The sequence below is a fragment of the Akebia trifoliata genome, chromosome 4, assembly GCF_017979445.1.
Source record: "Akebia trifoliata isolate Shusen 1 chromosome 4, ASM1797944v1, whole genome shotgun sequence".
NCBI classification, from domain to species: Eukaryota; Viridiplantae; Streptophyta; class Magnoliopsida; order Ranunculales; family Lardizabalaceae; genus Akebia; species Akebia trifoliata.
The window spans coordinates 7,670,241-7,698,059 of NC_141378.1; the positions used below are offsets into that span (position 1 = coordinate 7,670,241).

A 27,819-nucleotide genomic window follows, 5' to 3' on the forward strand; every position below is an offset into this window, starting at 1 on the left:
TGAAATTTTGATGCGTGAAAGTATTTTGTTGAGCTTGCATTTCTATTGTGGTTCTTAACCGGTTTGGAAAAACAAGATCTCGTGTATTGGAACCCATGGTTATGGACCCGAATCCATTAGTATGGAACATTTTCTGGGAAAAATAAAACAGCGAATCCAGCTTTCAGAGTAGCTTCTTGATGTCGCCCCATTCCACCTCCAGTGGAAGAAAGAGACGATTGACCTGCCTGCAAGCAAGCTCATTGCATATGGGAGTGTCAACCATAAGTTTGATTACATCACTTTCAGTTCGAGCTCTCATGGACGTATGCCAAGAGAATACATTTTACTAAGAAGGGTGAACCTGAAGGTTTGTCTGAGTTTTTAGTTTGTTTTTTTTTTGTTCTTGGGGTTATGTGCATGGAACACATTTATGTTCTGAAATATGGGTTTAAGTGCCTAAAGATGCTATCTACTGAAGTGTGTGTGCATGCATATGAAATTGGAGATATGAGTAGGCTAGAAAATTCAAAACTTAGGGCTATTATTCTTGCCCAACTTTATTTAGTGATCACAAATTAGAATAATTTCACCTGAAAGAAAGATAGAAAGGACCAAGATGAAGCCTCAGACACTAATTTATCATCTACATCATGGAGATAATAGAGAGCAATGCTACCCTGTGAACTATTTTTGTTTTTTGTTTTTTAATCCAGAGTACAAACATACAGGCTTTATCCAAGATAGTTATTATTAGCTTTGATGATTTTTTATGGTTGATTCTTATTATTGATTTTACCATTTTTTTTTCTCTCTTCATCTTTCGTAATAAGAGGTGTTTCACGTAGGTTGACCTTAGTGACCCCACTAAGGGTGACAGCGACTTCTCAGTGCTACTTTTTCTGTAGCACATTGAAGCATTTTAAACAGTTAAAAGTGCCATGTTGGGGAAAAAAAGTGCAAAGAAAAGAAAAATACACTTTCTTTAGATTTGGGAGTTTAGTGGCCGTCTACTTTCAAGGTCTTTGAATGTGATGTTTTACCCTTTCCAATGACGCTCTCTACCATTCTCGCAAGCGTTTAAGATAACAGTCAAGGTTGATGAGACTTGATACATGTGAGGGGAGGGGATTGCACGTAGCCTAAGGATTAGTGTGGTGTAAATTCACTCTAAGAGGATTCAAAAGAAATGTTAAAGGTGTTAAAAAAAAATATGCAAGAGAGGATGGTATCTAGACACTGAGCTCTTCATATATCATTTTTTTTTTATGAAGATGTCACATCAAAGTTATTCTCCATCTAATTTTTACGTTTTAGTGCTACTTTTGGCCAGGCTTGGCAACTGCAGGAGTTTTAACGGGCAGTCCGTGAGTCTCTTTTTTTAAGGTGATGACCGTAGTTTTTGCTTGTTGACCTTGACTGCTATTCGAATATTTTTTTATTTTTTATCTTGAAAAATACAATAATATCCATTTTTGAAACATGTAATGGATGATTGCACCAATTTTTTTTTCAAATTGGTCAGATTTTGCTTTGATCTCGCTTTAATTTGGTTGGATCCCAAAACCATAGTCCATAATCACATTCCCAAAATACCCTCTTTTTCCTCGTAAAACTACAAAGATGGCCTTCTATTTTCCTTTTCGAGCACATGCAAACGACACCTTTAGTTTTCCCATATAGGTAGGTGGGTGGGTACGGGGCATTAGCTGGAAAGTTTGTTTTGGTTTGGTGAAAGGTATGGGAAAAGAAGATGAGCAACATGGGAGGATTATTAGTCTTTCAATTATTAAATTCTAGTAATTTAAATTAATAATAATGGTAATAATGAAGCTTTAAGATTTTATATGTTTCATTAATCATACACTAAATTTGATTAGCGGTAAATCTCACATACATGCCAAACCGAGGGCTATCAATTCATTGGGTCCAGATCGGGGTCAGGATCAATCTCATGAGGATAGGATCAAACCACGAACCAATTCAACATGAATTGAAAGGATCTTTAAGGATCATTTTTTGTTATTCAACGTCATTATTCAGATAAAAAAAATGATCCGTTAAACAATTAGATTGATACTAATTGAATTTGAATATTTTAAAGGTTGGGATCGATAGACTCATGAAAAGTGAATTCATATGTTCACACACAATCGTGACCTTGTATATGTGAGATCCAATAGTTGGGATAAAAAATGTATGTCAGATCTCTTAGATAAATCTCAATAGTTGAATCTCACATGTATACGAATACGATCATCATTGTGTGTGAACATATGAGTTGTCCCAACCTATATTTAAATAGATAATCATATAAATTTAAAATTCAATGGTTTTCTATGTATTGCCACATCAGAGCAATGGTTTTCTTTGCATCGAGGTCGTTGCTGCCGACAGGAGACATGATTGATCTAGAACCGACTTGATAGTTTGTCACATCGGATCCTCGATCCATATTCGGATTGGATTGGATTTTGTCTGATCCGATCAATTGACAGCCCTATTGAATCAGTCAAAAAGATTTTGTTTTCCGAGTTGACTCAAAAACTCGGTCGAGTTACCTTAACTTCATATTAAACTTTAGGCTAATTTCCAGTTATCGTCGCTTTGTTTAAAACCCAGACTTTTGATCGTCTCTAATGGAAATCCTAACCCCCGAAACATTCAAGTTCGTGATCTGTCAGTCTCAGATCGATTATTTAAAAATCTGGATCTAGGGTTAGGATTCGTGTTTTTGAAATTCGATGTTTAGGGTTTCTACCTCATCTGCTATTTCTCTGCAGTAATTCTCTTCGATCATCGAAATTTACCCAATCTAGGGTTAGGGTTTCTTCTACAATGTCTTCGACTGCACAAACAGGTTACGGAACCATCCCTGCATCACCAGCTTCGACTTCGAATTCGAATCGAGGGTTCGAATTCATCTCTCTAGCAAAAGAGAGAGGAAAATCGTTCATCGCCTCACGAAGGCCATGGAGAGAACTCGCAGATCCATCTTCGTTTGGTCGACCGGACGGTTATACCGAAGCGATGACCCGAATCAAGAGTAATCTCAGCTATTTCCGCGTTAATTATGCCCTAATCGTCTTAATTATACTGTTCTTGAGTCTTTTATGGCATCCGATATCAATGATTGTGTTCTTGATCGTGTTTGTGGCTTGGTTCTTTCTCTATTTCTTCCGAGACGGGCCGCTTATGGTGTTCAATCGGACATTCGATGATCGTTTACTTTTGATTGGTCTCAGTGTGGTTACGGTTGTTGCCCTAGCTTTTACTCATGTGGGATTCAATGTTCTTGTTTCGCTTATAATTGGAATTGTGATGGTTGCTTTACATGCGGCATTTAGGGTTACAGAAGATCAGTTTCACGATGAACAAGAAGTTGTCGCTGGAGGACTTTATTCCTTTGTTGGTAGTCAGATGCGAACGGCTTATAACCATGTTTGAATTTACTGTTTCATGGTTATATTTGATGCAAGTGCCATTGAATCTTGTTTATTCGATCTTCGGTGGTGATTCCTTGATTATGCTGTAAATGTTTCGGATTCAAAGAGGTGTGATTCTCCTCCACGCGCATTTTTTTAAATATTTGTTCAACCAATTGTCAGGGGATTTGAGTTCTAATATGAATTCATCGAGTCTAAGTTGTATTTCTTCATCTTTTCTTTATTTGAGTTTTGTTTTTTTTATGTGTGTTTTTGGTTCTTCATTTCTGCTTGTAAATGTTGTGTGATGAGGCATCTTTATTTTAGACAATCTAAAACGAAATTGCTGTACTTCTGATTCAAGCCTTAAGGATGAATTTTAATTTTTTGAGGAAATTATGCTTTCGGCATTAGCTTTATGTGAAAGTTAAGCTCTTGTTCTATCTTTAAGTATTCCATTTCTTTCTAGTGTTGTACATATACGCAAGAAATCTCTGCCTATATATTCCACGTGTTTGGCTGATTGCATGATTAAAGATGATTCCAACTAAGCATTTTCACCCTTGAATAGAAAATTAATGTTCTTTTCAAGATGATCATGAAATGGTGGAGGAAAATGGAAGATGTAAAGATCATCATTATCAAAGGATGATCCTGAGTAGTAGGGGTTGGTTGAGTGAATCATGTTCCTGTATTTGATTCTGTAAAAGAAACTTAATGTTAAACTTTAAGATAATCATGAAATGAAGCTGAGAGGGAAGTAACATTTACCTGATTGGTTCTCCTCCAATTTCGGATATTTGAATTTCCCATTCAAAATCTTATTTAGTCGGACCATCTCTACAAGCACTGAATCCATCTCTTCTTCCAGCTTTTCCAAGTTTTTACTAAGACACCTCTTTCATTTTATTTTTTTGATAGGTATAGGGTTAGTGGTTAACAAATGAAGTTGGGTTCAAGGGGGTTTGGACGTAGGATGTGGTAACAACACACCGCATGGGTTATATCTTCATCTCTACTTCTTCTCTGGGTTTATGAGTGAAAACCTCCTTTTTGGAACCTCACAACCATGTTTTAGATTTCTTGCTTTATCAGTTCTAAGGGATGTTGGAAGAACTCCTGCTTAGTTGTCTACTAGTCGGAAAGCGTGCTATTTGTACTGCCCAAATTGGGAATAGAAAAAAAGATATCAATCCTGAAATGTTCGATATTTCGGAGTTGTTTTGTGATGTTTCGGTTTTCTTTCTTTAGACATTGTCTCAAGACCAGATTTTTGAACCTTGTTCACCACCGCTTCACCCGTGATCATCACCTTATTGCTCGGTTCCTTCAAATTCTCATGTGATTCCAGTAAAAAAGCAGCCAATGGACATTTTTGGACATGCATCATATGAAGTGACATGAAATTAAACTAGTAAGAATGAGAATGAAGTGTCGATACACTCACATTGCTTCACTGATGGAAGTAATGGGGGATTATTGGTTCACGCTGTCGCAAATATTGTTCTTGTGCAATTTGTATGTTGTTTTGGTGAAGAATTCAATGATACAGAAAAAGTGCAAAACCGGACAGAAACCACGAGACTCGGAGCAGTAAATCTTGGCTTTGATGTCTGCAAGGAATCTCTGTGAGTATTGTAAGGTAATATAACTAGTTCTCTCTTGAGCTCAGAAGAGAAACTATGCTGGGTACAGGCTTCAACCTTCGGTGCTGGATCGAATTGTCTATATGACTGAACCACTTCGATTGCACTGAAAACTTTAATGTGCATAGACGCTCTTTATTCCTCATGGGACAGCTTAGTAAAATATCACTTCTTCCAAAACTCTCCTGGATCATTCATTTCGCTTGCAACAATTCAATTAGTTATCCGGGTAAAAAAACATTAGAATTCCATCTTTCTCAAGCTGACATTTCCAATATTATTTGGTGTATAATAATTTTTATATGCCTGTTATGGATCTATACTCCCTGACATTGATAAACCTTTCGAATCTCAAAATTACATCCATACACTCTATTAAATTTTTATTTTTTATGTTAGTTCGTAGGGACTATAATTGAGTACATTGTAAATTTTGGTCTCTCTCATACACACACATGAGGTGGGGAGATCCGCCCATGGTGCATAGACACGCCGTAATCAAGCAGAATTGGAAATGCCACAACTTTTTAGAAGTTTTCCCTGATTTTTTGTCAGTGTCAAAAATAATTTGAAATACCTCTACTTTTTTAAAACATAATTTGAAATACCTTCACTTTTTTAAAATGGGTTTTTGTAAAATAGCAATGATTAAAATACATGATTTTGAGTGAGTAAATAAGATTTCATTATCGATCTTATAGATTACCAAAGGAATTATGAGAAAAGTTGTATGTACGGTTTGGAGATTGATCTTATATCACCTATAGAATTATGTGAAAAGTTACTGTTCACATAAACATGGAGTTACAAAGTCAAAATAAGTGATTTTAATCCCTATAGATAGATATATATATATATACACTCGACCTACACCTCCCATACAGAAATAGAACCACACACACTCTTCTCTCGTATGAAATTGTTTTTCAATAACTGTCAATGTAATTCTTCTGGGGACACGTTTATGGAGGAAAGTCGTATCATTTTCCGTTGTGTTTTGGTGAATATTTGAGATCAAACTGATGACGTGCATCTTGACTCTTTTTCCTGCTCATATATGCTATTTGTCTCCCAACCTTAAGCCAAGAAATAAAACCTGATTTTCCTTCTCAAAAACCACAACCAAGACAGTTTTGAAGAGAGTCGTGATAAACTGCCGCGCATAGAATCATAGATCTTCTTTTTCTTTGGGATACATAAGGAAAATATCTATGGTTCTATTCACATGCCACGTCAAGTGCTTTACTTTACTTTATCAAATGAAAAAGGGACCAACTAGCATGGGCAAGGCAACACCATATCTTGCCCAAATCCCCTGGCTACATGCAATACCCTACAAACAACACGTATCAGCAGGTATAAATCTTTGAGTGGTCAAGAGACTTGAACTCAAGACCTCTCTCTTTCTGAAAAATAATTTACCTTTAGAGTTTGAAGAGCTTGAAGATGACTAGTTTGGGGAAGTATTAAATCAATAAAATATTTAGGTTATTTTCATTACAATCAGATTATTTAGGTTATTTTCATTACAATTGATATAATCAGTTTGAAAATGTGGGTACCTCAATTATTCACCAAAATTTAGAGGGGAAATTGTCCGAAAATAAATTTGGATCCATGTTGAGTTCCCTCAGTCTTTGTTAAGGGTTTTAGGATCCACACCATATAATACCTGTATATGGTAAAAATTGAAATAAATGAGATCTAAACCAATGCTCTAAAATTGGAACTACAATTTTTAGTGGATTGCTTTTGATGATCACACAAAAATCCTCCTTGAAACCACCCATTAGGACTGTCAATGGATTCGTCATTAAAATCCAAATCCTTGATCCAAAACTGGATGTATTAGATTGAAACGGACTAGTTTTCAAGTTTAGTCCTAGACAGCCCTACCACAACATGGCCCAACCCCTATGCATGAGTTGAAGGGCCGAGGAAACATGACCTTTCCGAATTCCTCTTCATACACCCCACCACCCACCTCTCTAATGCTAACCGGAAACAATATTCAATCAGGACCAACCAAGATCACACCATATATGCATTAACATCCATCAGTTCCATGAATCTAAAGAGGAATGAATGCCCATAAAGAGAAAAACAAATATTCTAGGGGTGTCAATATTTTATCCAAAAAATCAATTTCTCGAGGAAATTGTCTTCATGGACTACCTTGAAAGTCTGAAAAAAGAGAGATTGGTGTTGATTTTAGGGGATGGGAGCACATTAAAATTTCCCCACAATTATGAGAATCATTTTTTCCTGGGGAATTAGGCATGAATATTTTCCTGACAAAATGTAAAAAAAATAACTTTTCGGAGTGTGATTTTCCACTAAAACGAGTAATAATCATATATCCACCTACAATCATACATAGAGACCTTAAAAGAGGAAAGAAGAGAAGAAAATGGAAGCTTATATTGGCGGCGTCCTGTGTAATTAAATGCATGAATGCCTGTAAATTAGTATTCATAGTAATAATAATTCATTTGGTTACAAATACGTCGAATGTGCGGAACCATAGACAGATCAGTATAAGAAAATGTGCAAATGCACACGCAATGACACAACATACATCAGAGCTCACACACAAGGTATATGTTCTTGCCGTAAACACACGTAAATACTTAAAAATTTTACCCATGCAACGAAGATATGTGTCTTAACCAAATCACCTAGATTGAAGGGACCAGTAGGTAAAATCCAAATCCCCATATATATATATATATATATATATATATATATAGATTATTGAAGAGGTAGATGAGAAAAGAATGACGAGTAGTTATATATTTAAGGGGGGCTGAACCTTCCGAGCATAGGCCAGAACCATCAGGAAATCCTTGGCAGAGGTGCCCACAGATGCCTGTACTCTCTGTGAAGTCGATGCGGTCTGTAGCCAGAAATCCACTAAGTTATGTAAGTGCAATGAGGGTACCACTGGCTGACCCTGACATGTTATCTCCACCTACAAAAACAATATACAAACCCATCAATCAAAACAGAAACATACAGAAACTGTCGATTTTCTCAATTCCACTTATGGAATTATCTCTTCTCCGATTTTAATTCAGCAGAACTAAAGTAATCGTGGTTGTTACAGATAAACTCACTAAGTTAGGTTTATCGACTCTCTAGGTCGACTCAGTTGTGCTTGGTGCACACAACGCCATCAAGTGAGTTGGGATGCAACTGTCAATACTACTTGTAGGGCCCATTTCAAGATGAATGGAAAGCTGGTTTTTGGTCATAATTGAGATCATCGTGACAACAAAAAAAAAAATTTCTGCTGAAATGGTCAGTCCAGATTGTTTCAACCTTCCATCACTTTTGATATGGTTAGAAATTTCAGAATCAGCTAATTTTTGTTGTGGATGATCTCCATTATGAGAAGGTTATCTTCACTAAAAATTAACCCTGGTATCATCTCAATGTGGGTCCAAAAGCAAAACCATATACAAATTACCTGCCTCATCACATACATGTACTAATCTCAAATTTTGTCAATTTTTTTCTGCTAAGGAAACCCAGCAAACTCATACAATGTAAAACCAGTTGAGTGGCAAGCAGAACAATTTCTAAACTTTGGTCAATCACATTGAGATGGAGTTGACCAATTTGCCAAAGTTCTAATACAGCCTAATTTGCCAGATTTCATTTTGTATCATTAACCCCATTTATATTTATTAAATGGTCAGTGGTTGGACCAACTTATATTTATTAAAGAATTGAAAAATATAATGTGACTTTCCTAAATCAACTTATTTTAAGAAGGAAACATTTCAAAATTTTGTAATTTAAAACCGTCGGCAAAAACCAGAAGTTCAATGGTTGAACCACTGACCGACTTTATTACAGAAACCAGTCAGGTCACTGATTCAGTCCAGTTTCTAGAACAATGCCTAAGACCACCATAACGCCACTAAAAATGGTTAAAACAGGGTAATTAGAAGTTAAAACCAGGGGTGGAGCCAGGGGAGGCGAGTGGGAGCAGTCCCTCCCCCCCACCACACACACACACACACACATTTTTTGGGTGATTTAGACACCCCTGACATTTTGGTGAATATTTGAGATACCCCTTTGTTTTCAAATTGCTGATACATGCTCCCCTCCCTTCAATTTTATGGATGATTTAGACACCCCTCTATATTTAGGTGAATATTTGATATACCCATGTGTTATCAAACTAATGATATAGCTCCTTTGACATTTTTCTTCTCTTTAAAGTGACAACAAAAAGCCCTAAATACCCTTATTTCCAATCTACAACCAAAAATCCATAAGTATTCTTACTAACATCAGTCATCTTCAAGCTCTAATCTATTTAGCTTTATCTTCAATCAATTGTTTTAACCTTGCCTTAATCCTCGTAGAAAATCCTACATTTTTTTATCAAAAATTTTCATCATCTTCTACTTTAAAAATTCTATCTTGTTCTTTTGGTTTGAAGGCTAAATTGACACGGTTGAAGACTAGGCTAAAAGATTATACATAGGAGGTTAAAGATGACTGGATTCAGGGAGAGAAGGGTTTTTGGTTTCAGATTAAAGACGATGGTATTTGGGTCATTATGCATTAGTCTATTAGAGAAGAATGAAGTGAAGGGGGCATGTATGCATTCTGTTGAATCTTTGAGATACCCTGTGTTTTTAAACCGTTGACCTTGTCCCATTGACACAGGTCTTCTCTTGTATACTAATGAAAACTGACTTAAATGCCCTTTTCTTTAACCTCTAACAAAAAAAAAAAACCTTGAATTTCCTCCCCAAAACAAGTCATCTTCAAGCTCTTCAATATCACCAGTTTACTATACTTTTGCCGTCCCTAGAAGAAAATCCTGGTTCCGTCCCTGGTTAAAATAATGGTGGAAAAGCAATAAATCTGAGGTCACAATGCATCTTAACAACAAAACAAAATATCAACCATTTTCCAGCTATTTCATTAGATGTTACTGGGCTTGCAGTACAGAAAAATACTAAATATTAATAATTATTATTTGATTTTTGAAAAGAGAAAGATGAACTCACCTCAGCTTCACTTGTAAGATTAAGTTTCTTCATTAGATACTTTTGGATGAATGAAACGGGTAAATTACCATCCCTATGATCAAGAAACAAAAAAAGTCAATATGAAATAAGATATTTGTGGACAGTTTGAGGAATGTCCATTAAAGCCAATACCAAATCCATCTCTAAACTTTTAAAATAACAAAGTTGCAAGAGATATTATTAGCTAAAATTTGGTGAAATAGATTCATAAACCAGCTCATTTTCATCTCTTGGCAATCAAATAACATTGAAATCTATCATTCGAACAAGCTGCGAAGAACCAATAAGAAGCTAAGGTTGAAAAAAAGAAGGAAAATGAATAGCTAAATATGCTCCTGAGCTATCTTTTTAGCAAAAGATAATGAAGAATTGGCCATTGATTGGGAAAAGAGAATAAGCATCAATTATAGAAGCCATGGAAAAGGCCGTAAGGAAGAATGGAATGCTGGACAGTTCATATGCAGATAATCTACAGGCCCACTAAAAACAGCCCAGAGGCCCATGATCCAGCCAATATACCTTAGTTGAGTCCATGATGGGCTCAGAAAGGTTTCTTAGTTGAGTCTCACTTAAGTTTCTATTGTCTAGCTCAGCTTTCCAATTTGAGTGCCATTTATATATTTGAAGCAACTATATCATTTGGGAAGTTGTTATTTCATCTGACTTGAATGTTAAATATCTTAACACAATTCTGTAGTTTTAACATCACATTATAAAAAGTTATAAAATAATGTAATAAGTTGGAGGATATTAGAAAGAGAAATCAAAGCTGCTTTGGAGTCCCTAAATCATTGTCAATCACTAATCTTGTTAGTAGTGTTGAAGTTCAATTTATTAAATTGGCAGTTAAGCAAAGCTGCCGTGTTTTGTGGGTGAGAAGCCCACAAAAGGGTGGTGTTTTTTCTATCCAACAGAAGACTAAAAGGTTTGTAAACTTTGTATTAGCTCTAAACTTAGTCAATTAAAATACAAAATAAATTCAAGGAAGTTTAGTTCGACATGGAAAAGTTAAAAAAAAAAATTAACCAACTTATAGAAGTTTGGAGAATGATCGCCTCGACATTGGAAAATGCACTGATATGGCAGGAAGTGATAGAACAATCATGGTCAGAACACTCAACCCATTATTTTGGGAAAAAAATTAATTTAAAGTAACATATGCAAAATGAATAGAATTCAACAGACATTTATACAAGTATTAAAAAGCTATAGGCTGGCACAAGTACAATGAGAAAAACTGAAGACCCGGATCATGTTAGAAGCATTATGGGCGATGATGAGAGAATTTTGGTAAAAAATGAAGAGACTATGAAAAGATGGCGGAGTTATTTTTAAACATTGTTCAATGAAGAATACACTTGAGGCATAGGAATAAGAGGAGATACATGGGCCATGCTGAGAGTATTCCTACACTTGTAGAATTAAGGTACTCGAAGTGAAAACAGATTTAATAGGCAAAGGTAGTTAGGGATTTATTTGTTTTATTTCTTTTTAAAGTTGAGGAAGAATTAATAACGAGAGTAATTTGATACATTACTAACTAATATAGGAGTACTTATGTTTTATGCCATTAATGAGGGGTAGTTTAGACATTTTACATTTTTTAGAATAAAAGGAGCCAAAATCATGTAAGAATGGAAGGCTATTCATGTTACTGTTTTGTGAGTTTAGGTGGTCGAAAGTTGAAACCCTACGTGACCTTTTGGCAGTTATTCTAGGCTTTTGTGAGTCATTTTTTGCTCGGCAATCCATTTTTTGATTTGTTGACTTTACTTCAGTTTTGTTAGGGCTTGCATCATTTTGGTATGAGAGTGTGCTCTAAGGCTTGGAGCTCCGACTTTGATCGACAAAAAGTGTTGCCAAGGAGAGAAAACAATCAAGACCTCATCAATCGCATGGATCAAATAAAAGAGTTTGACGTGCGACTGAAATGAGTTGCATAAGTTCTATCAGGCTTATGCAACTTTTGGAGCAACATAGAAGCCAAAATTGGGAAGATGAAGATCAGCCAAAATTAGATGAGGACACTTCTATTGAAGGTATCCCCATTAGGAAATCCTCGGTGTAACGAGAAGGCGATGATCACCCATAGACGAGATCAAAGACAAGATACCACAATGAAGAAAGTGATTGTGTTTTCCATGAACTCCAAGGAGGTTGCAAGCACCCTCGAAATTGGGGTAATGACCGTGGGAATGATTTGACAAGATGGGGTAGTGATGGCATCAAATTTTATAGGGATGATGCAAACAGTGGTTTCAATGATTTCCATGGAGATCGCAGATTTCTGGGAAATTCATGAAAGGGGCGGACTTGATGGATTTTTACAGTAATCAAAGGGGATTATCAGAGAAATGACAGGTGACATTGATATCTAGGCAACCGCAGTGATCGTGGGAATAATTTTTAATGTTTATTTATTTATTGGTAAAGATGAAAATCTGAATAATGTTTAATATTTTTCAGTCAAAGTTTCAAGAATTTCACGGACACTTGGACATAGATAGTTCCATTGAGAGGATAGAATAAATATAATTTACATTTGATTTATTTGGTGTCTTGAATCCCCAAAAGGTAAAGCTAGATGCATCTCGATTTATCATATTTCCTTGAGATGGTGCTTAGACCTCCAAACAGTTAAGATTTGGGAAGGGAAGGAAAAAAATTGATTCGGGGCATGAAATTAAAGAATTCCCTTGTGAACAAGATTTCTTCCGTCCTCATGAAACTAAATTTTTAGCAAATGTGTTTGAATTTAAGATAGAAAAATATGATGTGAGAGCTTACACAAAATTCCATACATTGTGCACGTAAGCAGGGTTACAATAGGTGAACATAATACTTCTGGGTCATTTTCTCACCAGTCTGAAAGGCATTAGTTAAAAAAAAATTTAATGCCAGATGGTATGGGATGTTAATGAAGTTTACAAGCTATCACGGAAATTGGATGAGAACCTACAGAGGATAAGGTTGCAAGCACAGAATACACCAGTACCCAAGACATCCCTAGTGCGGATTAAGGTTGACAAGGCACACAAAACCTTCAGGGAAATGCATGGCCTAACAGGTGATCCAAGTAATAGTTCTAAATGTTCAATTCTTTTTTTATTTTCTTTTATTTAATATAAGTTAAAAATTGTTCAATTCAACTACTAGAAACATTCAAGGCAAAGTATGTTTCTATTGCTAAGAATCCAGGCATTACTTTTGTGTGTCCCACACAGAACATCACCCACTCTAATCACATGGAGAAAGGTAAGGAAGAGAAATATGAAGGAGGAGAATGTTACCTGTGCAAACAAGGTTTAAAATCTTGCCTTGGGGCAATGTTTTGGTCAGGAGAAAAACCAAGATGGTCTCAAACAAAACATTTATGAAACAATCAAAAACACTTCTGAATCATTCAATGTTTCGTTGCAGTCTCGATCAAAACAGGTCGAAACATTCTGAAATGGAACAAAACTTTGAACCATGCCTACAAAAAGGAGAGTATGTGTATGATTCCAAAGGATCGGTGACGGGGAAATAGTGCGTGCGAATATCCAAAAGGGGATATTGACTTCACCCAAGGTTTTGGGCAAGAATGGTTGGATCCAATCCAATATTATCGACACTCAACATACTTCAAATGGAAACCAATTCCTAGTTATCATAGTGGATAGAATATCGTCTATAAAGAGATAATTATGAAGCTTTTATTTGTCAGTAGATATGGCTGTGAAGCTTGGTCTCAGAGAAGAACCACACCTGAGGCAATACCACATCCAATGGTTCAAACAGGGTGGAGAGGTACCAGCTACATGTTGTTTAGTCTAATCTTCTTTTGGAAATAATTATACATTACACAAATAAAGAGTGGTATGATACCATGGGGATAGATGGAAATCACACACACATGAACACTCACAAAGGGGAAAAAAGAAAGAAAGACCGGCTAGAAGATCATTCTTTTGAACCATGAATGCCAAAGACTAAGAGTGGCTTTTGACTCTGAAGTAGGACATCTACAATTCTACTTAGAGAGTCTTAAGTAGTCTCTTAATTTTAGCAAAACTTTTTTCTATTTTCTAGTTCTAGTAGGATTTCTATTTCATAGTTACTTTAGGAGTACTATTCCTTGTTTAGTTTCTATTTTTTGTCTAAATTCGTTTTTATTCTTTAAACTATAATTATAAGTACTTAGAAGTGTCCAAATTGAGTTGTAATAGGTTTAGAAAATTGTTATTATGTTATTGATAGTTAGGAAAATTACTTTTTAGTATTTTAGAAGGTTTTTAAGTTGTTATGATGAAATTATCTATACAAGGAGATTCAAAAACGAAATTCAATACATAACATATCAATTCAATTCTCTTTTGCAAACTTTATTCACTTTTAGTTACTTAATTTCTATCTCTTCCCTTTATCTTTTTCAAGCTATTGCTTGTTTATCAATTAAATCTATTGATTCAGACACTTCAGCTACATCAGACTCCCAGGGTGTCAATTGTGTTGAGGGGAAAAACGCTATTCCTTGGCTAGTTAAAGGGATAGTGATGCAGTACGATAAGAAGAGATAAGAAAATGGAATTTAATTTAGTCAAAATAGGGGATTTAGGGAAATCTAGTTGGGATTGAGTTAAAGATTTGGTTTAGGATTGAGTAAGGATAGGTAAACCCAAAAGTAAAATATATTTTTCTTGCAATTACGACAATTTCAATAGGATAGATGAAAAAAGTTAAAGATTAAGAGAAAGGATAAATGATTCAAGAATCAAAAATCAAGAAAGGGTTTCAAGAATCAAGAATTACGAAAATCAAGAACAAGGAACTAAAAGAAAATCAAGAAAAAAAAAAATATTATATTGGACTCACTCCAAAATGACCTCACACCACACCGTCAATGGAAATATCAAAACTTCAATTACAATTTTATTCATCATTGAAGAAAATTACAGCAAGAAGCAAGTATTTATAATGTTCTCTAAACCCTAAATCTAATCTCAACCATCCAACTAGAATAAAGAGATCCAATGGTTGTAAATAAACTTAAAACAACTTAAATAAAATAAAGATAGAAATACCATCTATGTCCCAATCCCGTAACTTTATTTCCCTTGAATTTTCAACCGATGAAAACTCATTAAAAAAATCAACATAAAGTTATCAAATTGCCCCCTAACACCTATACTAACATCATAGGCTAATAAAACATCAAAACAAGCTCAAAAAACATAAAATTAAAGTCCTGAAATAGAAAAGTATATAAAAATTGAAATCTACTGTTTAATATTTAATAGTTAAAGAGATTAAAGAATTAGGAGCAAGAATTGTAAATGTTTCCTTTTGTTTTGTATAGTGGGAGACTAACAAGATTGTGGACTACCTTGCTTCTATCCTCAATTCTGAGAGTGAAATAGTCCTTCTCCTTGGTTCTCTTCCCAATGATCTCGTTAACATCATTGAGGAAGTCTATGTAAGAAAGTAAATATTTCTTACATAATATAGCTGGTTGGGGGTTTGCCTAACCTCAAGATTATCTTTCCAAAAAAAAAGCACCCGCTTGCACAATCTAGCATCACATTGATTTTGAATTGGCATCATCGCTACCCAATTTGTCATGTTACAAGGTGAATCCCAAAGAAGGTGATGAATCGCAAACCGGGTTGAAGAGCTACTATAAGAGGGGTTAGCGAAGGAAGAATGAGCACATGTGCTATCCATGCATTCTTTACAGAGAGAAAGGATAATTCATAAGAGGATTTGCATTGACAGTAGAGCTACTAATCGGACAACCATCAAATATCAGTTTTTGATTCCTCTCATGGATGACATGATGGACATGTTGCATTGGGGCAAGCATCTTTTTGAAGATAGATTTGCGAAGTGGGTACCATCAGATTTAAATTCATCTTGTGGACAAATAGAAAACAGCCGGCAAACTCGAAAATGACTTGTATGAATGGTTGGTGAAGTTATTCGATTATCTAAAGCATCAAGAATCTTTATGCACATGATGAATCAAGACCAACACCTCTTTATTGGTTATTCATCAAAGTATATGTGATGGTATTTTGATTTTAAGCACTAATATACAATATGATCCTAACCACGATTCAAAGTCTCACGCGTCATTTCGGATTGTTTCAGCAGGGCATTCCGGTTCTGATCAAGACCATTTCGGTTTAAACCTTAATAGTAACCATTTACCACAAGTACAAAGTGTTCTGAGATGGGTTCTTTTTTAACATGAAGAAGATTTTTTTTTCCTTGTCTAAACTATGGAGGTTGACAACATATTCTATTTTGCCATTTAACTCTATCATGAACCATATCTTTAGTAAAGGTATGTTTCTTCCTATCATTTCATATTCCTCTGTTCATATCTTTTATCGACCTTCCTCTAGCCCTTTAAATCCTTTACTTGTGCATGTCCAACCCATCTAAAACGACTCTCTCTTATTTATCTCCTATCAGAGTCATTCATTTAGTACACTCATTCCTGATTTTGTCTTTCGTGGTCTTTCCACTTATCCATCTTAACATCATCATTTTGTAATGTTCGTTTTTATCCTTACCAAGCTAGTAACAGTTTCACTTAGATAAATGGTTTGCTCGGTAAGTTCTTAGATGCATATTGTATGAGTAATAATTGAGGAGAATAAGGAAAAATTAGATCAGAATTTTCCTGATAAACATAGCAGCTTCTATCCAACGAATGCTATATTACTTGGGAATGGTATGAGTCCAAGTGCTAGACTTGCTCAACACCCTAATCTTAGTGTGCCAAGCCCAAGACAACATGGTTAAACTCTTAAAATAAGTTATGCCTTTTTTATTATTATTTGATTATAAATATCTGGCTAGGGCTAACCCATACCCATGGTCATGTCAACATAAGTATCTTAGGGGGTGAAGGATCCAGGCAATGCAGAATAAACATCTAAAATGCAACATTTTCTGGGAAATGGTATCCCTATCATCTAGAAGAAGTCAAACATTTACACTATACTCAATACAAGATATGTGCCTACAGAAAACTGTGTTGATATCTTATCCAATGGTGTCAAGTAAAACATAGCCAAAAGTTACCATATTTTCTCTAATGTATTAATATCACTAAATAATCCCTACCAAAATTGATTAACATGGTATACTTGATTCTAGAGTGAACCAAACAATCCACTTGAGACATAGAAACTTACATACAAACAGAAAAATAAGTATACGATACCATATATATCCATGCATGAGTCAATATACATGTATTACTATGATATCATTTAGAAATAAAGTTTAAGGGGCCAAATTAAACAACATATTTAAGCAGAAAAAGAAGTCAAACTATATCTACAAAGTGGGTAGGGGTTTCAAGGAACTAACTTTATCCTCAAGTAACATGCAGATATCTGTGGTAAGCGTGTATCTCCTTCCCTGAAACCATTTACAATGGCATCATGAAACAACATAGAAGAAAAAGATATGACAATAAAATTTGAGAGATTCTATTGCCTCACCAAGTTTTGCTAACAGCACCCCAATTCATGTGTAAATCACCATAGAATTAGCAATCATCTTGGGGTGTGGTTAGTAAAATTTGGTGTGACAATAGAAGCTCTCTAAAATTTGATTTGACATCCCAAAAAAATAAAAAATAAAAATTAAATTTCAGACTTGAAATAGTTTCTTACTGTTCTTCAGAAGCCACCAATGTGAACCAAATTGGACTAGTTCTTCTGTCACGTTTAACACCCTTAGCATCAAGTACAGCTTGAGCCGAGAAGCCTAAATCCTTTGAAGCGGCTGTCCTTTTTCGGCCCATCCTATGCAACTTTTTAGGCTTCACCAACCCTGGAATGGCTTGAGTTGTGCCTTTCTTGTCATCCTGGCCTTTAATCTTGTGAACATGCTCTCTAACTTTGGTTTTAGGCACATGTACTTCATTGTCTGGGGCATTGGTCGGTTCTGATTTGACAACAGAACCTTGTGAATTGTACTTAAAAGACTTTGTTCTATTTGCAGCCTCAACTAAGCAGTTTAAGGGTTTCCAGAGATCGACTTTCCCTTCCCATGGTTCGGAACCGTTGTCTGTACCTTTATTTGGTGTGTGATGGTCAGATGGCTCGGCACTGGAAAAATTCTGCACAGGACAATAATTATGCATGCAAAAAAATCTTAGTAAAATAAGAGAACTGCTATTCGCACTTCAAATTACACCTTTTCTTAAATTATTTATCATACCCCAATTAAAGATTAAAACACACTCTTCAAACATTACCAACGTTTGGCACAAATTATAATCTCAACATTACAAAACATAATACCACTCGGTCAAACAACTTCAGTAGTTGTTTACAATTATGATTAGGCTCATACAAAATCCTAAACCCAAAAAATAGGAATCTTGAATTAAAAACAAGAGAGCTTTGATTGGCACCCCAACTTTTACTTAGTCTCAAACATTCCTTTATTTTCTTTATTTTTAATTGGGGTGTAATAAGTAAAAGTTGAGGTGCAGTTAGGAGCTCTCTAAAATAAAGTAAAGGCAGAACTGTTATGTGACACAATCTGAAACAGAATGATATTTGCATCTTAAAAAAGGAAAAAAGTCACTAATACAAGGCAAAACAAACCAACGTGCATCCTCTTTTACCTGCCTTCGATTTTGCGCAAACTTGTTTAAAGTCTCAGGTGAGCTTGAGCTCTCTGGGCGATCATCCAGAGAATCTTGTTCTTTTTTAATAGATTCATCAATGGAAAAACTAGATCCCCGTAAAGCAGCAGCTTTTCTAGCAACAGCTTTTGTTCTTCTTCCAGTAAAACCCGTCTGCGTCGACACTCGGGGAGTGCTGACCACCAGTGATGAGAGTGATCTTTCCTTTCTTCTAACTGGCAATGAAATTGAAGGCACAACTTCGGGTCCCTTCACCTTTCTTCTTTTGAAAGGGAAAATCTTGGCCCTTACATCTTCTAAATTGTGGTCTGGCCTGCACATTACCAAAAAACAAAGCACTTTCTTGAACAATGTGTGCTATCTTCGAATCATGGAAGACTTTGGACATAATTAAGTATAGACGAATAGGCAAACCGGCCTGCAATAAAAGAACATCTAAACAGACCCGGCCGGGCTATGAAGATATTTGAAAATGATCAGAGAGCTGCAACCAATACAAACTATCTTTCAATGCTTACCCTTCATAAGGAAAACTTCACAAGCTTGTCGATGTACCATCTTGGATTTATTATTAGCCCCAAAGTGGCAAGTGAAACAAGCCTACAGCACCAAGTCACCAACAATTCTAATAATGGACATGCACATGGTACACAAAAGTAGGCTCCACAATTTCTAATAGTTAAACAATGGCTTGTGCACAAATTGAAAATAAGGCCTTGATTTCACTAGCGATTCTTTATCCAGAAAAAAGTAGATAGGTTTCTAGATCAAGCCATTTTTCATCTCAAGTAAAAAGGAACAAACTTTGGATATCCAATGGATAACCAGATCCTCCACATAAAACTAAGGGTATGTTTGATTGCACATGGAAAATAGAGCGGAAAATCAATTTCCATGGAAAATGACATTTTTCAAGTGTTTGATTGCACGTGGAAATGGAAATTCATTTTCCACCCCATTCAAAAAGTCCACTAAATCATGGATTTCACTTTCCCACCCATATGGGTGGGAAAATGAAATCCACCCATATTTTCCATCCTCAATTCTTCCCTACCACCACCACCATTACACTAATCTCGTCGTCGTCGTCATCGCCGTCGTTACCATCGCCGTCGCCGTCGGCTCCGTCTCCAACCACCTTCTCTCTCTCTCTCTTCTTCTTCTCCTTCTTCTCCATCCCTCATCTCTTCCGCCACCACCACCACCACGTTCTCCCCCCATCTTCCTCACTTACCTCCGTTTTCGCCGCCACCATCGCCGTTTTCGCCGTCGCCACCGTCACCACATCCTCCCCCCTCCCTCTTCCTCATCATCTTCTTCTTCCTCTCCCCCTCCTCTCATCTTCTTCCTCTTTCTCCTCTTCTTCTTTTTTCTCATATTTTTCCATGATTTTATCCAAGTGAAATCAAACAATGGAATTTGATTTTTCAACCCTACCTATTTTCCACAACTAATTTTCCATGGATTTCAAATTCCATGGAAAGTCACTTTCCATGCAATCAAACATACCCTAATTAGCTAGCTCACTCAAAAAAGAATCTAGGACATGTGCTGTTTAGTTTGAAATGCTTCAGCCCATAATTTTTAACTCAAAAAGAAAGAAAGCTAGAAAGGATCGTTGATAGTGATATTTTTGCGAGATGCCCGTACTTCTCTAATTCTATTGAGGCAATAGGGATGTCTATAAGATCCGATCGATTGCAAAGGCCTGCAGTAGCAACAGAACTGGGGAAAATATACGGTAAAGATAGTTCTTTTCTATTATGTTAGTAATAGTTAGTGAGTCGATAGTGATACTTTTGTGACATTCCCATACTTCTGTAAGTTTATTGAGGCAACATGTAAGCACACAATTATTGAGGAGCCAATTTGTCCGTACTTGATATCCAAAACGTTGACAATTCCAGCGAGAGATCTACATTAATCCATCACAATGTTTCCCTTTTTTTGTAATTATTTTATAATTGAAGAACCTAGAAGTTCTTATAAAAAATAAAAATAAATATCCAACAAAATCTAAGAACCCATGCTACCCTACATCATCTAGCCATGTAGCATAGAAGCAGACAAGTGTGGCGGTGTCAGACACTGATACAAAGTGTGAGAAGCACTCACCCCCACGAATCTGATTCCAAAAAAATAAGAGTTTGATTTGTGCTGTGATAGACTTTCAAAAAAACACTTTAGCTCATGTCCGATAAACAATATGTACATAACAAAAAATAAATAATCGCTGAAAACAAAATATTTGATGAAATTGGGGATTATTTAGAAGTGTGCGTTGACACGAGTCCAACAAGTGTCCGAGACCTCAAACTTTCTGAAAAATTGAGTGTCTTTACAAAAGCCTTCGCAGTGGAAGCCTCAAGCATAAAGGAAATGAGTTACTATGCAGATAATACTAGGGCCTTTAGAAAGGAATATTCACTTTATAAATATCTTTAAAAATCCTGTTCTATATCTGTATTATAATAAATTAAACAATCTAAGCATATGTAGCCTCAGTCATGGTGATTGGATTTCCTAGGCTTGATGAAATTGTGCACCACCAGTCCATACGCTGCATGGAGAGCATGAGGTAGAAGCACATAATCTACATCTAGGCCATGCGTATATTGGGTAGGGAAGCTAGGGAAAAAGTAGTGTTTGTAACTGCATTCAGAACAAAAATTTGTTCAAAAATAAGAGTTTGGTATACTCAGCACAATTTAAAATTCAACACAATTTTCCAAATGTTTAGGGTTGTGAAATGCAAATGAAGTTAAGGTAATGGCCCTTTTGGAGGACCATAAGATTTTTTGGGATTTTTTTTTTTTTTTTTTTTGTTGAGAAGGCAGAAATGGTTTAAAAAATTGAGAGGGTCAAAAAATTTTTTTTTTAGACAGTAAAAATATATATTGGTGCAATCCCTGAATATATTTTCTTCCTAGTGATAAAATTCACTTATAACTGATTAAAGGTAAACTAAAATAGAATAAAGAGTAATCAGAATTCAAAATAACTTTTATTTAACTAACAATATCACCTTCAAGTACAGAATCACTTTCATATGGCAAAGAGGCTCATAGTATAGATAAAGAAAATAACCAAAACATAAATTCCTAAAACCAAAATATATATATATACACACGAAGAGAGAGAGACCATATGGTATGTGTACATGAGGTCAGAAAGAAGGATTTTACCTAAGCTTCTCCACCGGAACACAGCCCAGATCGAGATTGCATATCGGACAGCAATCTACCTCCTCATCTGTGAGTTTCTCGTATATGCATTTCCTGCAAACTGGTTTGAAAATAAAAAAAATCATCATCATCAACAAAGCTTTATCCTATTGATAGAGTTAAAGAGATTCTACAAAAATTGTTTAATATAAACGCTAAACGCCTGTTAATGTCTCTCACCAACAGAAGTGTAGCTACATGATCCCACAACCCAGAAAAATCGACAAGTCCCGGGACAAGTTCCATACATTAAGCACTATATTCTCTATAAAAATACTCTATCTAATGTTAGGTGTACCATATAGTAAATTTTGATAATCATCCTCATCATCATCAAAGGTAATTCCAAGAATTTGTAGTTTTGTATTTGATAAATTGACACTGACATAAGTTAAAAAGGAAATTTACTTTTCTGAATCACATTTGATATCTAACAGCACACCAAATATCTTTAAACTCCATTTTATTTTATCCAGGCACACTTCACTTTATAAAATAAGAAGGAATGAAAAGACCTTTTGTGCCACGGACTAGGTGAAACTTCTCTAGAAAAGTCAACTGCCAATTAAAATCATAATAATAATAATATATAACTAATAACTGAAAAAAAATAGTTGTATGTCAGCTTATTCATTCTAAAAAGTACACCAACATTTTGGGGAAATACAGCACTACCATGCCTAAGATTTCTCAATTAAGTGATGAAAGATCAAACAGTAGAAAGACTATGGAACCCAAAAGAGGTGAGAGGAGTGAGAGATGGATAAATTTAAAGACAGCTGTCTAACCAGTAAAATGATCTAATCACATTCCTGTAAGACATTTTCCAAGGGAAGTGCTTATAAAATTGAAGACTTATAGAATTGAACACTTATTATTCTACAATTTTTCTTTTATTGGTTAATCTCTTCTTTTTTCTGCATTAGTCCTCTAAACAAAAAAAGAAAACTGAACCACAACCATGTTCTTCCCTATGAAATGCAGAAGTTTCTAGAAAACCCACAAAAGTTCATCAAAGCTGTTAAATGCATCAAGGAACCCAATCTCATTCTCAATCAAAATCTATGAACAGCATCCATGACCAAAATGTCACAGAATTGCTTAATTAGACAGATCTAGGTTTAAAACCCATGCATATGCAAGTAAAAAAAATGCAGATTGCCCCTAAAAGTACAGATTCAAGCAGCTTCATATGTGACAGCTACAGTGAAGTGAAAATGTTCAGATTATGAAAATATGTTTAGTCAACAGATGTGAATAAATTGTGAAGAAACAGAGTTTTGTTCCTCATAATAAAACTCACCCAACGAACTGTTTCATCTTCAATCAAATCTTTCTACATTGTTTTAACAACAAACTCTGTTTCTAGACCTCAAAGGCAGTTACAAGATCATTAAAAAGGAGGGGGAAAAAAAAAAAAAAAGAAGAAGCAATAAATCAATCTCTTTTACAATCTAACTATCCATTGGTCTAATTATCCATCATACCTTTATAACATCAAGAACCACAAAAATTAAAAAGACAACTAATTAACCAAACACACATATTTTAAAGCCTAACAAACCACAAAATCCATTTTTGGTAAGTCTAACCGTAACCATCAACCTCAAACCTTACGAGATAAACCAAATATCAGAACAAGACCACAAACCATAATAATTTATTTTCCTTTATCTATCAAAATCATAAATTTATAGACGGAGAGAAACCCAGATCACAAAAACACAAAATATGATCAACCCAGATCATAAAACCGCATAATACGAAGAACCCAGATCGTAAAAATGAAAAATACGAGATACCCAGATCAAAAAACGACGCAGATCATGAAAAAATACGAAACCCAGATCAAAACAAGCAGAAAGAGACGAAATTGAGAACATGAGGGGTAAGAGGCGAGGGGAGAATCTTACACGTGTGAAGGCATTCAGATATGGTCGTAGCTTCCCTCAACAACTTATTGCAGAGAGGGCATGTCATGCAAGCCGCAAGAGTCTCCCTCTTAACCTTCACCACCTGACTCGCCATCTCCTCAACTTCGCAATCCCTCGGCGTAGCTTTACGGACGTACGCATAATGTGCATGTTAGCAACAAACAACGACGAAAAATCAAATTTGCTTCCATGCCTCTTCTCTCTCTCCCTTTACAACTGCATTCAACACGAAAAACAATGAGAGAAAGTAGAGACGACGAGGCGCAAATAAACAAGAAAGACTGGGTTTTTATTTTGAGACACAAACCGGTCTTGATCTGTGAAGATTTGAAGGAAAAAAAAATCCGTTTTGGAGGTAATTTGGAGATGGGTTTCGATTATTTGCGAAGAATTAACGTGGATTTTTGTTGGATTTGGACACGAGAGTAGTGGATGGTGTATTCGAGGCTTGGAATCGAGAGATTTGACGACCGAAGAGAGGTTTTTTCTTTACGAAAGACGAGTTCTACTGTTCGGGAGCTTCGTTAGAGTTAAAGGCTTTGAGATAAAGTGCGCCGTTGATTGACCTATCGTTAACCTGCACGCATGAGAACCCATACAGTTGGGTACTATATCTTGTACCTCCAGGAGTAATATTTTAAAGTTACTCAGAGACTTTTAGGAGACACGTGGCTTTTCAGTGCATATTTTCTTAGAAACGTTTGGAGTTGGACCACCACTTAATGAAACTTCTTTGAAAATAATATTAAGATCGGTGATTTGTGGATGAGATTAATTTTTTTTAATATCATGTACTGTATTGCATATAGATATATTTTAAGCCCATGATGAAATCACCTATCATGGAGATTCTCTCAATCTAAGTTCATCAACTAGAGAGACACGTATTGGTCAGATTATTAATGCCACGTGGTAAGACAATGATATTGGGAGTTGGATTGCAAAATATAACTGTGGAGTACACGATCCATAACGCTAACTGGTTAGCACACGATACGGTAACAACTATTGTTGAACGTGTCCATTAGGCGCATGTTAGCGAGATTTACCTGGCAAAGGCGCGTTGTGATAGCGTTCACGTAACGTTGAGAACTCGGAAAAATATAAGGGCTTGGTACTATCATGAATAGGATTTGGATTGGCAAATTTCCAATTTGGGTTTGGATTAAGATTTAAAATTAGGATTGTGTTTGTACAAAAGTATTGATCAGCCCAACTAACTCACAAGGGTCAACATCACACTTAGACCTCGTGATACCTGGTATGACATAGTAGGAGCTATCGGGATTTTTTACGATCAATTTCTTCACTTTCACGATTAAATTATACTTTGACGTTCAAGTTAATTTTCTATTTTAGTTGAATATTGATTTGGCTTGGTTCATTAGAACTGATTGATGGATCTATATTTAGTTGATGATGTACGGACCTAGGGGTCGATTCTTGACATGTTCCCCAAAAATCATGCAAAACACATCTTTTTCTTTTCTAGGTACTCTACAAGCTCAACGTGGGCATGGTGGCATGGATTGATGTCAATGCTCACAACTTTGGATTTTCCCTCAACAAGAATGGGATTATATGGATAAGACATGTACATCCCCATGCATATTGTCATTGCAGTGATGAGTGTGGTGGTTACTAAAAAATGAATTTCTTTGAATGGATGGGTGGTAGTTCCATTGAAACCAGAGGCGGAGCTTGTGGAGGCAATTGCGCTACACATCTTTTTCTTTTCTTTTTTTTAGGTACTCTACAAGCTCGATGTGGGCATGGTGGCATGGATTGATGTCAATGCTCACAACTTCGGATTTTCCCTCAACAAGAATGGGATTATATGGATAAGGCATGTACATCCCCATGCATATTGTCATTGCAGTGATGGGTGTGGTGGTTACTAAAAAATGAATTTCTTTGATTGGTTGGGTGGTAGTTCCATTGAAACCAGAGGCGGAGCTTGTGGAGGCAATTGCAATGCCCCCTGCCCAAGAATTTTGAGATACCCCTATATTTTTCAATGAGTCGTGCTAGAGTGACTTCAAGATTGTACCTCATATCGATACCCCTATATTTTTCAATGAGTTGTGTTGGAGTGACTTCAAGATTGTACCTCGTATTGCACGTCTTGATGTGAAAGTGCATAGGAGCCATTGATTCTTTTTCACTTGTATCTCAATAAAAAAGTATATATGGCTCTTATACGCTTTCACATCAAGATGTGTGATGTAAGATACAACTTGAGGTCACTTCAGCATTATTGATTTTCAACTAATAACATACCCCATTTGACCCCACTCCCTCATCTCCCTTCTCATTTGACCCCACCCTCACACCTTCATAGATTAATTGGAAATTACCTAAATATCATTTTTCTTCTACTTCTAATAAAAAATCTAGAGCTTGCCCCACAACAATAAAATCCTAGCTCTGCCTCTGATTGAAGCCAAACAATAGTAGGTGAGAAGGTTATAGAATGTTCTCCACTAAAACCATCGTATGGGAGAAAGGTGGGTATGAAATGTTCAATAAATTCTCAAAAACAAACAAGATTGTCTTCACGACAAAGCTCCTTGGTCTATGGGTGACAACCAATGCATGGTGCAAATGGGTCACCCTTCCTAAGTCTTGGACGTTGAATAAAACAATGTTTGGTTATGTGTCCCCCTCTTAGTCTTTCATTTCCTCACCATTGTTGTAGCTTTTGATCAATATGTATGCCCAAATAAGGAAAAAAGTGTTGGCTCTTTTCAGGGCCAAAAAAATTGCCTCATATAACCCTATCAATTAAGTATTGTAAAAAAGTGTGGTAGGGATTGACACGAATTGGTTGTAGTTATTTTGCATGTTCACGAATTGGAGTGACATTGGATTGCGGTTTTTTACATTTTTGATGTGGAGATGCGCACATAACTGTAAATGATACGAGTAAACACATCTACGATTATGTGCGCACCTCCACGTTAGAAATGTAAATATCATAATAAATCCAATGTCACTCCAGCATTAGTGTAAAATAAAACCCTTGACATGGTGTACAGTTTCTTAATTTGGGTTGTACAGTTGCTTAAGATCAATTAGGGTAAAACTAGAATTATTCTATTCTAAACTTACGAGGATCCCAATTACTAATAGTAGGGTGTGATTTTTTATATCGATCGGGAGAAAGAAAAATAATATATATACTGATAGCCATCCACCGCTTACGCACTATCAATTTTCCAATTTTCTCCCACATTTCTAAGTCATGTGTAAGGATTGGGGTAAAGCTATCGCATTTGCTCTTTCGGTCATGTTGATTCAGATCCGGGTCCAAATATTGGCAAAATAATATTTTCCATTGATCTCGATGATCATTATTGCAATTGAAAGGTGGTGTGAATTATTTTTGTAGATGATAATCCATTTAGTGTTTTGAATTATTATAGAACTTTACATATTATGTAATTTTACGAAGCATTTTGACATTTTTATTTAAAACACTTTGCAGAACGATGCAAGAAACAATTGATATAGTTTGATCACTCAACTCAATACTATACCGAATTAAACTAGTAGTACTAGTACCTTTGGAGTCCACTTTTGTCCCCGTACTATGAGTGAGAGGAAAAATGTAAAGATTACCGTTAAAGCAGGCCAAACAAGTCTTACTATATCCATGTGAATTACGTCCCTTATCTCTATGAATATAAAGAATTTTCCCCATTATTAATCACTAATAATAGAATAGTGGAATAATGAAACAAAGTCAAAAAGGGGTTTTCACCAAACGATTTTTATGACCCACTCCAACAAATCCACCTATAATAAGATCCTAATATGATTTGTGGTAGAATTGACAACGTTAAACACAAGCTAGATACGCAATTATTTCCTTGGAAATATCGAGGGGATGTTATTAGTGGAA

At 35.7% G+C, this 27,819-nt stretch overlaps 1 protein-coding gene and 1 pseudogene across 2 annotated transcripts; one reads left to right on the forward strand and one right to left on the reverse strand.

The window, feature by feature from the left end:
• The first annotated feature begins 2,571 nt into the window (after positions 1–2,571).
• Positions 2,572–3,809, forward strand: LOC147403443 (PRA1 family protein F3 pseudogene; annotated as a pseudogene).
• Positions 3,810–7,489: 3,680 nt separating this feature from the next.
• On the reverse strand, positions 7,490–24,462 carry LOC147403444 (E3 ubiquitin protein ligase DRIP2-like). 2 transcript variants are annotated; one of them, XR_015177489.1, is made up of 9 exons: positions 24,223–24,462; positions 23,895–24,131; positions 21,943–22,042; positions 18,737–19,070; positions 17,775–18,223; positions 17,467–17,517; positions 10,084–10,156; positions 9,808–9,905; positions 7,884–8,021 (listed from the first exon to the last, which is right to left on the reverse strand). XR_015177489.1 is itself a non-coding variant. In XM_086439032.1 (8 exons), exons 2-8 carry the CDS (start codon positions 24,007–24,009, stop codon positions 7,839–7,841), a joined length of 1,305 nt encoding a protein of 434 aa, XP_086295158.1. In that variant the 5' UTR covers positions 24,010–24,131; positions 24,223–24,460; the 3' UTR covers positions 7,490–7,838. The 2 variants fall into 2 exon arrangements, 1 of the variants encoding a protein (XP_086295158.1); XM_086439032.1 differs by lacking the exon at positions 9,808–9,905 and having other exon boundaries at positions 7,490–8,021; positions 24,223–24,460.
• Positions 24,463–27,819: the final 3,357 nt, after the last annotated feature.

Bases quoted from the DNA above. Each gene is read 5' to 3' on its own strand.
- LOC147403444 (XM_086439032.1), bottom strand. From the start codon at position 24,009: ATGGCGAGTCAGGTGGTGAAGGTTAAGAGGGAGACTCTTGCGGCTTGC. The intron at 22,043-23,894 runs GTAAGATTCTCC...TTTTCAAACCAG, and splicing joins ATCTGAATGCCTTCACACGT to TTTGCAGGAAATGCATATAC. The intron at 17,518-17,774 runs GTAAGAAACTAT...AAATGGTTTCAG, and splicing joins TTGGTGGCTTCTGAAGAACA to GGAAGGAGATACACGCTTAC.